General features: G+C 41.8%; 1 protein-coding gene across 2 annotated transcripts in view; it reads left to right on the forward strand.

Annotated features, from left to right (window-relative positions):
* USP7 (ubiquitin specific peptidase 7) overlaps window positions 1–15,435 on the forward strand; it is a 61,926-nt gene that overhangs the window by 15,062 nt on the left and 31,429 nt on the right. The window contains exons 2-3 of one of the 2 annotated variants that reach the window (XM_033101458.1): window positions 13,860–13,964; window positions 14,717–14,894. Coding sequence is in view for 1 of the 2 variants with exons in the window: in XM_033101457.1 (XP_032957348.1) it covers window positions 13,860–13,964 (105 nt within the window). In the remaining variant the exon portion in view is untranslated. The remainder of the gene's footprint in view (window positions 1–13,859; window positions 13,965–14,716; window positions 14,895–15,435) is intronic. The other variant, XM_033101457.1, reaches the window with a different exon arrangement.

Below are 15,435 nucleotides of genomic sequence, written 5' to 3' on the forward strand. Positions count from 1 at the left end.
TTTCCACTTAAAGGTGTATATAAGATGGTCCTAGTAAGATAAATAACAGGTATTTCATAAAAATTGAAGGAGAGAGCATTTAAACCAGAAGTAATTTGTGATTATTTTGCTTTCTAATCCTTCACGATAGCCAGCATTCCGCTTACTGATACTTACTCTGTTTGTAGTCCCCCTCTCCCCCGCCTTTTCTCCATTTGCTAGTAGCTTATGTGGAACAGTTGAAACTCTTTAGGAAATCAGTCCGAATTTAAATGTTACTTGTAAACAGCTCACCTTGTTTATGTACTTGAATTCACTGGAGCAGAGTACATGTGTATTTATTAAACCAATGTTTCAATAGATATTTTTCCATTCTTTTTTTTTTTAAAGATTTTATTGGGGAAGGGGAACAGGACTTTATTGGGGAACAGTGTATACCTCCGGGACTTTTCCAAGTCAAGTTGTTGTCCTTTCAGTCTTAGTTGTGGAGGGTGCTGTTCAGCTTCGAGTTGTTGTCCTTTCAGTCTTAGTTGTGGAGGGCACAGCTCAGCTCCAGGTCCAGTCGCTGTTGTTAGTTGCAGGGGGCGCAGCCCACCATTCCCTGCGGGAGTCCTACCGGCAACCCTGTGGTTGAGAGGACGTGCTCCAACCACCTGAGCCATCCAGCTACCCGGGAGCTAAGTGGCAGCTCATTTGACTTCATTTTAGTTGGGTAGGGCGCAGCTCACTGGCCCATGTGGGAATCGAACTGGCGACCTAGGCATTAGGAGCACGGTGCTCCAACAGCCAGAGCCAGCGGCCTGGCCCTCCATTCTATTCTGACCTCCCATTTTCCTGGCTCTTTTAACATTTGCAACTCCTCCCCCAAAAGAAAATGAGTTTTGAGGCAAACATTTGTGCAGTCCTTTGTACAATACCACTTAAAGGCCTTGGGCCAAAAAGAGTCAGCCCCTACATCTTTCATAGTCTTTTTTTTTAAATTGGGTAATATTGGGGAACACTATGTTTTTCCAGGACCCATCCGCTCCATGTCAAGTCATTGTTTCAGTCTAGGTGTGGGGGGTACGGCGCAGCTCACTGGCCATGTGGGAATCGAACCAGCGACCTTATTGTTGTGAGCATTGGCTCTAACCACTGAGCCAACCGGCTGCCCCATCTTTTATAATCTTTTAGTTATCTTTTCCCAAATAATTAAAAGCTCTGAAACCATACACCAAGGAAGTATTATTTAAAGAGTTATTAGTTAATCATTTCTTATTCTCCTCCTTGCCCTACAGGTGTTTTTTTCCCCCTTTTGTCTCTTAAATTACTGTACAGTAAAATTGACTTGGGGATGCGGTTTATGACTTTAAAACATTTTAGATTTGTAATTACTGCCACAATCAGGACAAGAACAATCCCACACTCCCCAAACTGCCTTGTGCTGTTCGTGTGTAGCCACATCTTCCATCTAGTGCTGACCCCTGGCAACCGCTGATGTGTTCTCCATTCCTTACAGTTTTGTCGTTTTGCAAATGTCATGCAGACAGACTCAGACAGCATGTACGCTTTTTAGACGGGCTCCTTCAGATCAGTGCCTTCGAGGGTCATGCATGTTAGGCGTGTCATCAGTCATTTTCCTTTTCCTAGCTGAGCAGTATTCCATTGTATGGACACACCGCAGTTACTTATCCTTCTCCCACCGAAGGACGTGTGGGTTGTCTCCAGGTTTTGACAGTTATGAAAAAGCCACTACGTATTCATGTGCAGGTTTTTTCTGAGCAGAGTACAGTGTGCTTTATAAACTGCTTCACTGTCTCCCTGAGCGCCTGTGCCGCTTTTGTGTTCTCACCATCAGTGTATGAGCCCTTCCATGAGTGCCTTGCTGGCAATTGATGCTGTCAGTATTTTTAATTTTAGTTATTCCTTTTAGGTTGGATAGTGGTATCTTATTGTGGTTTTAGTTTGCATATATTAATAGCTAATGGTCAAACATGTTTTCATGTGTTTAGTTGCCATTACTATATCCTCTTTGTAGTATCTGTTCAAGTTTTGGGTTATTTTTTAATTATCAAGTTTTGAGAGCTCTTTATGTATTTGGCATACAAGTCCTTTGTGAGAGAGGTGATTGGCGAAGATTTTCTCCCAATCTGGATCTTGTCTGTCTTTCAACAGTGTCTTTCTGGAGCAAAACCTTTTAGTTTTAGTCAAGACCAGTCGATCAAAATTTTATTTTATGGATTTTGCTTTTGGTATTATGACTAAGAAGTATTTGCCCCATCCCATGCGTTTTCTTCTAGGAGTCTTAGTTTAAAATTTTATATTTACAGCTATGACCTATTATGAGTTAATTTTTGTATAAGGCATGTAATTGAGGTTCTTTGTTTTGGCTTGTGGATGTCCAATTGTTCCTTTACCATTTGTTGAAAAGACTATCCTTTTCCCATTGAATCGCTTATACCTTTGTCAAAAATCAAATAGTAATGTTCACGTGGATCTGTTTTTAGACCTTCCTCTTCTGTCGTTGGTCTGCCTGTCCCTTTGCTAATGCAACACCATCTTGATTACTGAAGCTTTATAATGAGTCTTAAAAATCAGGCAGTATAATTCTTCAAATTGTGTTCTTTTCAAAGTTGTTTTACTCTATTTTCTTTATCTTTCCATTTAAATTTCAGAATCAGCTTGTTTATAGGTATAACAAAATGCTGCTGGGAGTTGATTGGAATGGTACTCAGACATACAGGTTAATTTGGGGGAGAACTGACCTGTTCACTGTGTTCTGTCTCCCAGGCTGTGAACGTTGTGTGTGTCCTGTGCCAGCGACCTCACCTCTTGAATGTCTAGTTTTCACAGGGGACGTCGCTGGGGCACTGAAGGCATTCAGGGTCTCTACTGGTTTAGGGGTGGAATGGTCCACTCCTTTGAAACATTTTTTTAAAAGTAAGATGAGATTTTCTTTGCTACTGCTGGGAAACTAGTGTTCCAGGAACATTTAAACCACTTCTTTGGCCACTTGTTTTTTCAGAAGGTTTTGAATGTGGTTGTTCCTTTAAATACCAGATAGGCCCCCTCAAAAGCAGGGCAACTCCTGAGTGCTGGTCTGTCTACACCAAGGTGTTAAAAAACAAAAACAAAAAAACAAAGACCAACGTAGTCTTTTTCTGAGGTTCTTCTGTTGGTGCTTTTACTCCAATAACGGGGCTCACTTGGAATTATTAGCACAAAAGTTTGAAATCTCTGTACCTCTGACCTCAGCCCCACCCCACACCCCTCCCAGACTGCCTGGTCTTTTACATGAGTTTCTAAGGGAAATCCAGGCATCTAAGAGAGGACGCTGCCTTTTGGCGAGGTGTAAACTGACCTTCCTGGCCACAGATTGCTTAGGTGTTGTTCTGGGGCTGCTCCCGGGTTCCCACTCCTTCCTGACTCCGACGGTGCTCACTCTTCTCCCATCTCCGGCACAACTCGTAAAGGTTACTGAGGGTGTCATTTTCTGGCAATATTTTGGTTGTACCTTTTTGTGCCATGATTTGCTTTGCGAGTATGTGTATGGTTTTACTTTTGTTATAAAAGTAATACACGTTTACTGAAACATTGGAACAACATGGAAGCAAGAAAGACTCCATTCCTCAGAAGTAAACATTGTATACTTAATGTATTATGGATATTGTCCCAGGTCCTTATGAGCAGTTTCATTCATTCTGTAAGGACATCTGAGTAATTTATTCACTGACTATTGGTGGCATACTCCCTTAGTGTAGTATTTAAAACTACTTGAATGTAGAGTGAACTTACACACATAAATAACCTTTGTAGATAATTGAATTTTTAAAACATCAAACTGTTCAATGTTATTTTTAGAGAAATACTGCAGAAAATGTAACATTCATACGTGGCTCATTTGCTCAAGTTGCTCAGTAGGCACATCATTTACTATGAAGAGGTCTCAGAAACTTGATTTGTGGAACTGTTTGTCCCCTCGTGAAATGGCCCGTTTCTATTAAGTCCTTGTCTCCCTTAAAAAAAAAAAAAACAAAAACAGAGCTTGAGATAGAATTCACATACTTGTAATTCACTCATTTAAGATGTACAATTCAGAGGCTTTAGTATCTTCCCAGAGTTGTGCGACCATTACCCCTGTCAATTTTGGAAGGTTCTTATCACACCAGAAAGAAACCCCCCAGACCCCTTAGCTACTCCCTCTCCAATCTCCCCACCCCCCACCCCGCCAACTCGAGGCAGCCGTGGATCTGCATTCTGTCTCTGAAGATTGCGCTGTTCTGGCTGGGTACTTCATATAAATGGAGCCGGACATATGTGGCCGTGGTATTAATGGGCATTTATGTTGTTTTTAACTTTGCACAAAATGGCACTCCTGTGTAAGAAATTTGCTTGTGAGTATCTTTGGGCATGCATTCTAGTGTTCTTTGGCATGGATTTCTAGAAATCACATTTTGAGTGAAAGGATATTTGATTTTTGGTTTTAATAAATATTGCCTTTGGGGGGAATAATTAGAATTTACACCCCAGCCAGACATTTGACACTTCATTTTTGCAAGACCCTCAATATCAATTTCCAATACTTTTTGCTGTAAGTGTAAAGATGGTATCGTGTTAATTTGGGAAGTTGGGAATATTTGTTAATCTTTTTTTATTTCTTACAAATTTCTCCCTTGTTGTAATTGGGTTGCTTCTTCTTGATTTTTATGTACTCTGTGTATTCTGGATATTAATCCTTTGGCTATTCTGTGTTGCAAACATTTGCTACCTTGGTCCTGTAGCTTCTACGAAGCTCTGTCTCTGCCAGGCACACTGGGACTTCTTTCTTTTCCCACACGTGGACTGCACTACACAATGCAGCAGATAATGTCGGTTTTCTTTTTTTGTGGACAAAACTAGATGTGTAAGAAAGCATTACAGATGTAATGAGAAGCTCTGCAGTTGTGCCTGATTGCACGCCCTTCAGTGCTCAGCTAGCATTCACACTAGTCATCAGTCAGGGTTTGTGGGACAGATATGATTGGTAGTTAGGATGATTCTCCAGGGAATAGATGGGTTTTCTATAATCGAGCCAAACTGAAAGCCCCAAACAAATAGTTTTATTTAAGGAACACAAATGTATATGTGGCCTTCTTTGGGGCTTTATTTTCATATAACTAAATTGGGATTGTTTTCAGAGTACAGAGCTAACTGCCAGGTTTCAGTACAGTAGGTCTACTTTGAACCTCAGGCTCCACTCCTTAGCAGCTGGGCAGGCACTGGCCTCAGGCTCTCAGTGGCCCACCAAAGGCAGAGGACCAAAAAAGTCCCGCTTTGGTAGGATTGGACTGCCACCAGGAAGTTGGCTCCCAGCCAGCTTCATGGGGGTTGCATGTAGCGAAGTCATGTAAAAAAGTCTGGAAAGTAATAAAATCAGAACATTTAAGAATTGTGTTATTGATTAAGGCACAATTTCATTATTAACCATATGACCAAATAAATTTATAGATCTGATGGAGGCTGCCCTGCTAACCCGGCAGGCTAGCTCCGAGCAGCACCCATGTCTTCTGCAAGGGAGCTTCTGCCTGTGATGATGAGGGCAGGCTTGACCAGATGGGTGTATGGGGTTGGCAGCCAAGGTCCAAACACTGGGGCCATCTTAGCTCTGATTGACAAGAGAGCTGTTCTTTGAGCAGTGCTTTCAAGGCCATTGTGGCTTCCTCTTCTTTTGGCTGGTTGGGGGTAGGGTGCGGGTGGAGCAAATGCCCAGCAGGAACATTGGGAATGAATGAAATTTAGTCCTTATCCTGGTCATCAAGGCCCTCCACGGCCTGGGCCCTGTTCACTTTCTGTCTGAACCTCATCTCCCACCTTCTCTTTGCCCCACTCTGTCTCGAATGTGCTTCTCTAGGATCTCTGCCCAGCTGGTTCCTTTTCATTCATGGTTTCCAGCTATGTTGCCTCTTCCATCATGGCTGATATGTCTAAGCCCTGTGGCTCTGTCAATACTGTTTCCCCCTCCATTGCAATTAATTGTCCCCTATTATTTCCTTCCACAAGAAAGTAAGCTCCAGGGGACCAGGAAGCTTATCCAGTCGGTTCCCTCCTGATCCCCAGAGCCCCACCCAGCTCGTGGCACACACAAGATGCTTGATACATAGGTTGGCTAACTTCTGAGAGAAGAATGTGTGCCCTGCCCGGCCCTGGCTGGAGGTGCATGCCTTCACCTCCCAAGCTGTTCCTGTCTGGAAAAGAAGTAATTAGAATGTCTTCTCTGTTTCTGTAATTGCAGGCAAACAGTCTGCCCACCTTTTAGGGGGATGTCCTTGGTAATGGTACAATAATGGATTGGACATTATCTTTTTTGAAGCATAGTTGAAGTTTTCCACTCAGGACCACGTTCAGAAATTGACTGCTTCTGAGAGGTTTCACTTTCCTAGCCAGGCACCCTGGGAGTGAGACTGGAACACGCGTGGGTGTTTCCTTGGGGGCCATGGGCACTTGGTCTGTGTGACTGGGAAGGTGAGTTTGTTGGCAAACGGACCATGCTGCCTGGCTGGCATCTCCTTCTCCACCCAGTGGCTCTAAGGATGGTCAACTTGGGGGCTGCTGAGTCCTGGAAGGGAGAGAAAACTGGCAGACCTGGGGTGAGAGCAGAGCAATTCAGACCTGTGAGCGCTCACCATGTTTATATCCTTGTAAGAACTTCACCCTGTTGGTCACATCTGAGGCTCAGTGCTGCCTTAGAAAACAACACTGCCTTAGTTGACTCCAAGGCTCCCAAGTTTTCCCACAGAACTGTGTTTTCTCAGAGTGTCAGCGTGGCCCTGGCTTCTGGACACCCTCCCTTTGTAACCGGTCCAATTGCTGTACCCTACTCCTCAGGCGTGCTTATTAGTACACCTGTTTCTCACCGTTGGCTTGTCAGCTGTCTTGGTGAGCTTAGAGCTAGCTGCTTCCATACATACGTTGAGGATTTTTTCTGGGCCAGAACATCAAAAAATGGATAGTCTTTATATTCTTCAAAGTAAAAGTAATGGAGCTCTGCGTAGGATCTGGAAGAGTTCTCCTGAACAGCGTGTGGACTTTGGGATTCAGCTGTTCCCAGTGTTTGTTGGTGGTCTGGCTCTCGGATGCATTGGGAAGAACATGGCTAACTATTACACTTGGGGGGACCAGATCTTTTTGAGAAAGACCTTGTTATGCAATGTGTAGTAGGGCAAAAATCATAGTAGAGAGTTGTTTGCTGGGGCATCATTCAAGTGGCAAACCCCCCACTCCTCCAAAAAACCCACAAAACTGGAAACAGTCCTCTCGAGGGGAATGGTTGAGTAGATCGTGACATAATGTTCTAGTGCTGCTCAAAATGAAATCCATGTACATATTTATGCATATGTGTATGTATACCAACCTTGGATAGCTGTAGTTTATTCATGCAGCATGAATAGTGTATCATTTTTTGTTCCTGACAAACAGTGCATATGCACACTGCATTTGTATCTATATATGAACATTGAGGGAGCCTGGAAAGCAACACTGTGAAGTGGCTTCCTTCACGTTCGACTTGAAGGGGGAAGGTCGGTATTTCTCATTATGCATTTCTGCACCCCTTGCCTTGCTACTGTGAACGCTTCATTCTTTAAAGTCCAAAAGTAAAAATAAATATGAAATCAGGACCTGTACAAAAATGTGTGTAGCAGCTTTATTTGTATTATCCCTAAACTGGAAAGAGCCCAGATACTAGCAGGTGAATGGTGAGGTTGTGTGTGTCTCTGCCATGGAACCCTACTCAGCAGTGTAAGTCTCAAGGGAGTTACGCTGAGTGTCAAAAGCCATCCCCTATGTCCGTTTCTGTAGCATCTGTGAAACTACAAATTACGGATATGGAGATTAGTCATTGCTAGGGGTTCCAGGGGCACATAGAAGGGAGGTGGGTGTGGTCATGAAAGGGCCCCCCGAGGGTCCCTGTGTTGGGACTGTTCAGTATCATGACTGTGGTGGATACACAAAACTACGCATGTCACAAAGTGAGTGCAAGTAAATAGGAATAGAGTTAGTATATTGTGTCACCATTAGTGTCCTGGTTGTGATATATTGTACTATAATTTCGGAAAATCGTGCTGTTGGGGGAAATTGGGTGAAGGGAAATGGATCTCTTATTTCTATAATAATTGTGAATCTGCAGTTATCACAAAATAAGTTTAATAGAAAAATGAAATTGAGGTGATACAGTAGAAATTGCAGGAGTACAGGTTATGTTGAGAGTGGCATTTGAAGTACATGCACAGAGTTAAGGACTTCAGCCTTCTCACATCATCTTGCCTCTGTACTCAGGACTTTTTCATCTTTATGTCTCCTGACTAATGCCTCTGGATTCATTTGGCTGCTCCATCTAACTTGTACTGTATCTAAGGAGTGAGCATTCCTCCTTGACATGGGCACATAGTGTCTTAGGGAGGAAAAGTAGAGAAAGTAGAAAGAGCAGGGGTGCTATAACCTTACAGATCTGGGTTCCTCCTGTTGGCAGTGCCCACCTGTGACACCGGTCTGATGACATAATGTCTCTAAACCCAAGGGTCCATCTGGAAACTGGAAAATATCCCACTCTGCCTGAACCCAGGGCTTGTTGTGATCCCTACCGAGACCCAGCAGGGGAGGGGCCCCGTCAGTGAGAGCTACTGGAAGCAAACTCTGGAGCTGCTTCTCCTGCCCCAGCACTGACACAAGCTCCCCGCCTGCCTGGGCATCCTCTCCTGAAGAGCTCTGCTCTCTGCACTGCCCTGGCATCTGTGTGGGAAGCTCTCCATGTCTCAGCTCTCAGGCTGCCTTTCTCCTTTCCCCTTGTATTTGCGTGAGAATTTCAGACATACTTATGTGGATGCTTCATGCTGAAAATTTTCACATATAAATTTAATATCAGCTGTCTTCCTTGCTTATTAGGCTTGAGGGCTTTCTATGTTGTCTTGTTAAAAATAAACTATATTCTGGATTAATTTCAGATTTACAGTAAAGTTGCAAAGCTAGTGCAGTGTGTTCTCATGTACCCCTCACCCGGTTCCCCATTGTTAGCAACTTAAATCAACAACGAAGGAACTAGTAACCACACTTGTGTTTTTTCCCATTAGCATCCTCTTTCTGCTTCTGGACCACCTTGCCTTTTGAAGGTGATTATTTACATTGATGAGGTTGTTTACATATGTTTCTGGTCCTAATTTGGTGGGGAGCTTTAAAAAAAGAATGTTGAGGTATAGAGCTCCTAGAGATTCTATGCAGTCACTCTGATGTGGCCGGGAGAACCCCCTCCCCCAGCCGCAGCAGATTCTGCTGCAGAGCCATGCAGACATGGCGGGGAACCACAGGCTTGGACAAGGTGACTCAGGAGTTCAGATTGGGGTCCTTATGCTGCTGATGGGTTTCCAGAACCAATACTGATGCATCTGAACTGTCCTTCTGACATATATTTGGGATTACCATTTAAGAAATTAATACACAGAAAGATACCAGTGTTCTAATTTACCTTGATAAACCTCTAGTTTATGTAGTATTCTTTAAAATGGGTTTAATGCCGGAGAGAGGAGATTAGAGGAGGAGGACCAAGCAGAAGCCTGGGGGTGGGGGATTTGATTTAGAATTCAAGGTGAACTGGTAGATTTGGGATTAAGATGTGCTGCTAAAGGCTGTGCTTGACCAATCCAGGGACTAGGCATTGGTGCTCTGTGTATTCTGCCATTTTAACTGAGGCGTGGTTTTGCTCACCGGGGTGTATTGCTAGTTGGAAAATTCGAGGAGGAATCTGGGGGCTGAGTGGAGAGTGAATCGGAGGCGTGGCTGGATCTTTGTGGTCCTGGAACTAAGTTGGAAGGCTGTGCGGTTTTATTGTGGTGTTTGGTGCTCCCAGCCCCTGCCTTTTTAGAAGAGGTTTGAGAGATCTTTGTGAAGTGACAAAAAGTGTCCAAGCCAATAAATTGGAATAGTGTTCTTCATCTGTTAGTTCATCCAGGAGTGAGAATCAAATTGGGCTGCATCATTTCCATAGCAATTGGGAAGTGTTCTCTCGGTTAGTAGTTCTGTTATGACATCACAAATGGATGTCAGTGGGGAATATAAGCATAGGCATCCATCTTCAGTAAAAGAGGGAGGAGGAAATAGAAACTTTGTAACTAGCCAAGGTAGCCTTTAGTGTGTTTCTAAAATCACTATTTTAAAAAGGTATTTTGTGCCTTTTTACATATATATTATGTAAAATTATGCCTCTGCTACTTATCACAATGTTTGTTGTCAAAAGGCTTACCAATCACAAGGAGTGGAAAAGATGTTTTTCTGGATGTTGTGTGTATATTTTGGATTGATAATTGCTTTTTTTTTTTTTTTAACCTACAGACATTTGGTCTATCAGGGACTTTTTGTCTGTTTATTTGAAGCATTCCATATGTCATTGGTGTTTGATAAACACGTCTCCATTCTTACTATTTGAGATCGTTGTGTATCAAAAAATTACTGTTGTTGTTCATGTTGGCCAAATGAGAATTGGCACATTGGGAAAATTCCACATAGGCAGGGCATAAAATTCAGAAGCTGGGATCACTTTATATATAGCAATAAATACACGCACTTGTTTGATAAAGAAGGCAGTCTTACCATTTAGGATATTTCTGGAAGCCAAGTACAGACTTTCTGTGGGTATTGGGTGCTTTTATCATTTAATTCTGATCAGGGGATTTACTGTGTCTTAATTAAATTTTTAATCCTCTTGTTGAACCAACTCATTTATGAGGAGCTTTTTCAAACTGGATATTCAGTCCCTTAGGAGCTAGACTTCTGTTGCCAGCTTTTGACAAAGGTCCTATGGAAGTTGACTGAGAACTTCATGGGGCCTTGTTGGCCAGGTTCCTTCTGTACGTGGTGGACCAACCAGGGACTTTTTGGTCAGCCCATCAGAAATGGATGTCTTGGTGTGTAAAAGATGGGGGATTGCTCAGGAGACCCACGTTCACTTGTGGAATTCTACCTGCCTTGCCTTCGTGGGCCAACTACATAGAAATGCTGTCTTCATTAACACTAGAATAGAATCCCTCATTTGATGAAATATTAGTATTTCTTCATTCATCATATTGCACTTAATCCAACTGCTGAAAAACTGTGATCCAATTTGTTCATTTATTTACCCTGCACAGTAAGGTGTATGGATGGTGATCCATGGATCTCTTGAATTTATCTTGATTTTTATTATTACCAAACTTTTGGTGAAAAAGTATCCTATACCAAGTCACCAAAACAAACCCTTGAAGATATTTTCTTTCAGCAATAATCTGAATTGGATTTCAGTGTCTTCAGAATCATGGATCAGGCAAGTTATGACTTGTCAGTTTAGACTGCTTACATTTACATAACATCCTAGTTTTAAGAGCAAAGCTTTGTTTTGTGTACAGAGAATTGCTTATTTGTCATTTTTGCATTTGAGCCTTAGCCATACTTTTTAAAATATTTTTTTAATTTTTCAAATATAGTTGACATACTGTATTATATTATTTTCAGGTGTACAACATAGTAATTAGACATTTAAATAACTTATGAAGTGATCACCCAATAAATCTAGTACCCATCTGATACCATACATAGTTATTACAATGTTACTGACTATATTCCTTATGCTATATCTTACATCTCCGTGACTATTTTGTAACTACCAATTTGTATTTCTTAATCTCCGCCCCCCCCCATTCCCCCAACCTCCCCAACCTGGTAACTATCAAAATGTTCTTTGTATCTATGAGTCTGTTTCTGTTTTGTTTGTTCATTTATTTTGTTCTTTAGATTCCACATGTAAGTGAAATCATAAGGTATTTGTCTTTCTCTGTCTGACTTACTCCACTCAGTACAATACCCTCTAGGTCCATCCATGTTCTTGCAGATAGCAAGATTTCATTCTTTTTATGGCTGAGTAATAATAATAGTTCATTGTATCTACGTACCACTATAAGTCATATTTTAAAGCAATTGCAGTAGGACAGATTGAACTAAGGAACTAAATTATAAGTACCAAGTGTGCATCAAGCAAATTATTTTAAGATGTATAGTGCATTCATGTGATACGAGTGTGTGTATACAGTGAATAACAATACTCTTCTACTTCTGCAGAACACCTGAGTAGTTTCTGTGTATCCTCTCAGTGTTTCTTTATTCGTGTAGAGGGAAATAAGAATTTATGTATTCTTATGCCAACATCCTCTATCTCTTTTATAACAAAGGTTGCACTTATTGTTTGGTATCTTTCTTTTTTTTTTTTTAACTTAGAGAACTTTCCATATAGGAACATGGAGAAAGAAACCTTTTTTTAAAAAAAACTGCTGCATAATATTCCATTGGTGGACTGTGCCATTATTTCATAGGCCTTTGGCCTTCATATAGGGTTTTTTCCTCATAAAATATTTTTTATGATGGTTTGATATAGTTCATTTACGAGGATAAATGTGGATGCAAGACATTTTAGTCATTTGGCTTTTAAGTGCATATGTTTTAGAGTTTAGAGTTTGAGCTAGTTTAGCAACGGTAGAAAGAATTTCTCCTTTTCCTACTTTCCTCTCCCAATTTTTCTGTCAGGATATGGTGGTAGAGGGACCAGTTAAAAAGTGTATATATGTATATGTTGATATTTATAATAAAACAGTTTAAATAAGAGTATCAAGATTGGAAGTGGTCTGTCTAAATGTGGATTGTAATACTGTTTCTTGACTTCCAAGGATTTCTAAGGTGCGTGTGAGATGCTTCAGAAGGATGAAGTGTGGCTTATATTCAGGAATTATTTGAGAGACGGACATGATAGTTTGGGGTTTTGGAGAGTGTCTAGAGGGGGAAGGGGCAGGTGCTGTCCTTGGTGCTGAACCTGCTGAATGCTGATCAGAGTGCTGGAAAGGCTCTGAAATGTCAGAAGCCAAGGACACACCTAGCGTGTTTCCCCAAAAATAAGACCTAGCCGGACCATCAGCGCTAAGGCATCTTTTGAAGCAAAAATTAATATAAGACCCGGTCTTATTTTAATATAAGACCGGGCAGAATATAATATAATACCGGGTCTTATATAAGACCTGGTCTTATATTAATTTCTGCTCCGAAAGACGCCTTAGAGATGATGGTCCGACTAGGTCTTATTTTCGGGGAAACACAGTATGTAACTATTTTTACACCACCTCTCCTGTTTGTAGCTGAGACTCTTAGTTTTTATGGAGGGTCTGATGCCACAGGGAAAGCTGACTGCACAAACCAGTATTAGTTGCAATAAGCTATACTGATTATGAAAGAAGGAGAGGATTTAAATGTGAAGTATGGTCCTTAATATGTAAATATTTTTCAAGCCAGATTTCAGCAAGCATTTAGAATGACAAAATCATTTTATTAGTTTCTCAATCCTTTCCAGACTCTTTATACGTGCCAGTTCTCTCAGGGATCTCCTTTTCACATTCCCTGCCCCCCCACCCCGGCCCCCCAAATACCAGTCCTGGTTTTTGCATGGATTTATACTTCACTTATACAGTAATTATCCAGTGACACTTCTGTGTGCACTGACATGTAACTGCAGTAAAAAAAATCTAATGTACACTGTTTTATACATATATTTAGTAAACTCTCAACAATATTTTATCTAGGATTGACTGAGTTTTAATGAGTAGGAAACCTATTTCAAAATAAATATCATTGCAGATGGAGCAGATTATTATGTGGTATACTGCGTGTTCAAGTCCCACTTAACATTTGGAAGCAGCCCAAGTTCATATTTAGTAAATACCTTTTGGGTTAGAGTGCATTTGTTATGGCATAATTGAAACTTATTAGCGACTGGAGATTGTCAAAACTACCAATATATTTTTGTTTATTTAATCTAGCCTTCATGTTAAAAACCCTGGCATTTTTTGTTTTCTTTAAAGCTGGAGATACAGATGACCCCCCAAGAATTACTCAAAACCCTGTTATCAACGGGAATGTAGCCGTGAGTGACGGGCACAACAACACAGAGGAAGACATGGAGGATGGTAAGTACCTGTGGTTTGCTTCCTTGCTTTGAGCACAGAACTGTCAGAAATAAACAAGAGGTCATGCATATTTCTTCCTTGAGTACTTCTGAGTTCCTTAAAAGTAGCTAGATTTTAGGAGGTTGTTGTATCTGAAGAAAAGTTAGGAAGGAGCCTGTTTTGGTGTTGAATTTCAAGATTACCTACAAATTTCAAGGTAAGTTGATTCCCCAGCCTAGGTGAGAAGGTTTAAATACAGAAGTTTGTAATAGATGGGTATTTACTCAGGCCTACAATTTTCCAGCCACCATTAGTATTCAGAACAAGTACACGTTACTCTCCTTTCCTTCTTGTTTGCAGCAAGATACTTTTAGACATTAGAACTTGGCTATCCGTTGCATTCTTATTGTAGTGTGTATATCGGTTGTGTGTAGCTGATAATCCCTCCCCAGTCCTGTTAGGTGTGAAATCAGAACCGAGCTTTGGGCTTCATTCTCCCACACTAACTTTTGGTCTGTATCTTCTATGCAAAAAGTATATGCATATGTACATGCATGGACAGTTTGTGCCTAGGAAATCACTTTCTTTTGAGGCAATTTCTTCTTTATAATTTATCAGACTATGTGACCTATGTGCACTTGCAAGGTCAAAATCGTGAGCCGGTAGCAGCCAGTAATACTTTATGCAGCCCCTGGAATCTTGCAGTGTAATATGAAACCATGTTCTGTCAAAGGCATGTCCATCAATCCTCATGAGGGTTGTGTCCTTCCCAGGGGTGTAACGGGGCAGTTGAAAGAAACCTCATCAGCCACGGGTTGCACCACCAGAAGGACTGCTGTTCAGACCTCCTGCCAAAAGTTCAGCCTCCATGAGAAACTGCAGCCGTAGTTGAGAGTTCTCTCACAGTGCGGTTTACCCCCTGGCAGCTGGCTGAGGCAATATCTGAGGAAGGTAAAGAGGCGTGGTCTAAACCCGCTGCTTTGTTACCCGTGGAGTGCGCTTTCCACTGTAGACCAAGGGCAATGGTTGTGGGTGTGGTCTCTTTGGTCGCTGGGCTCTTGGTTTTATTTTGGACACCAGAGATGCCAAAAGTGATTCAGGGAGCACAGTGGGAAGGCACAGCCAGGTCTGTTGTACCAGGTTGAGTCAGAGATCGCTTCTAGCCACTTGTGGAGCAGTAATTGGCCCAAGACAGTCACACCTCTCCCAGTCTAGTGTCCACAGAGCAATTTCATATTGATATTTCCACTCATGGTTTTAGGGGGGAGGGCTTGGGAGAAGGCACAGGTGTAGATAAAAGGGCAGGGTGTCTCAACCTCGGTACTGCTGCCTTTTTGGGTGGGTCATTCTTTGTTGTAGGGGGCTGTCCTGTGCATTATAGGATGCTAGTGTCATCCCTTCCTTTTGCCCCGTAGTTGTGACAACTAAAATGGCTCTAGATGCTAGCAGATTTCTCTTGGGGGCCTGAATTGCCTCATTTGTGAACCACTCT

The sequence above is a fragment of the Rhinolophus ferrumequinum genome, assembly GCF_004115265.2.
Source record: "Rhinolophus ferrumequinum isolate MPI-CBG mRhiFer1 chromosome 15 unlocalized genomic scaffold, mRhiFer1_v1.p scaffold_54_arrow_ctg1_1, whole genome shotgun sequence".
NCBI lineage: Eukaryota > Metazoa > Chordata > Mammalia > Chiroptera > Rhinolophidae > Rhinolophus > Rhinolophus ferrumequinum.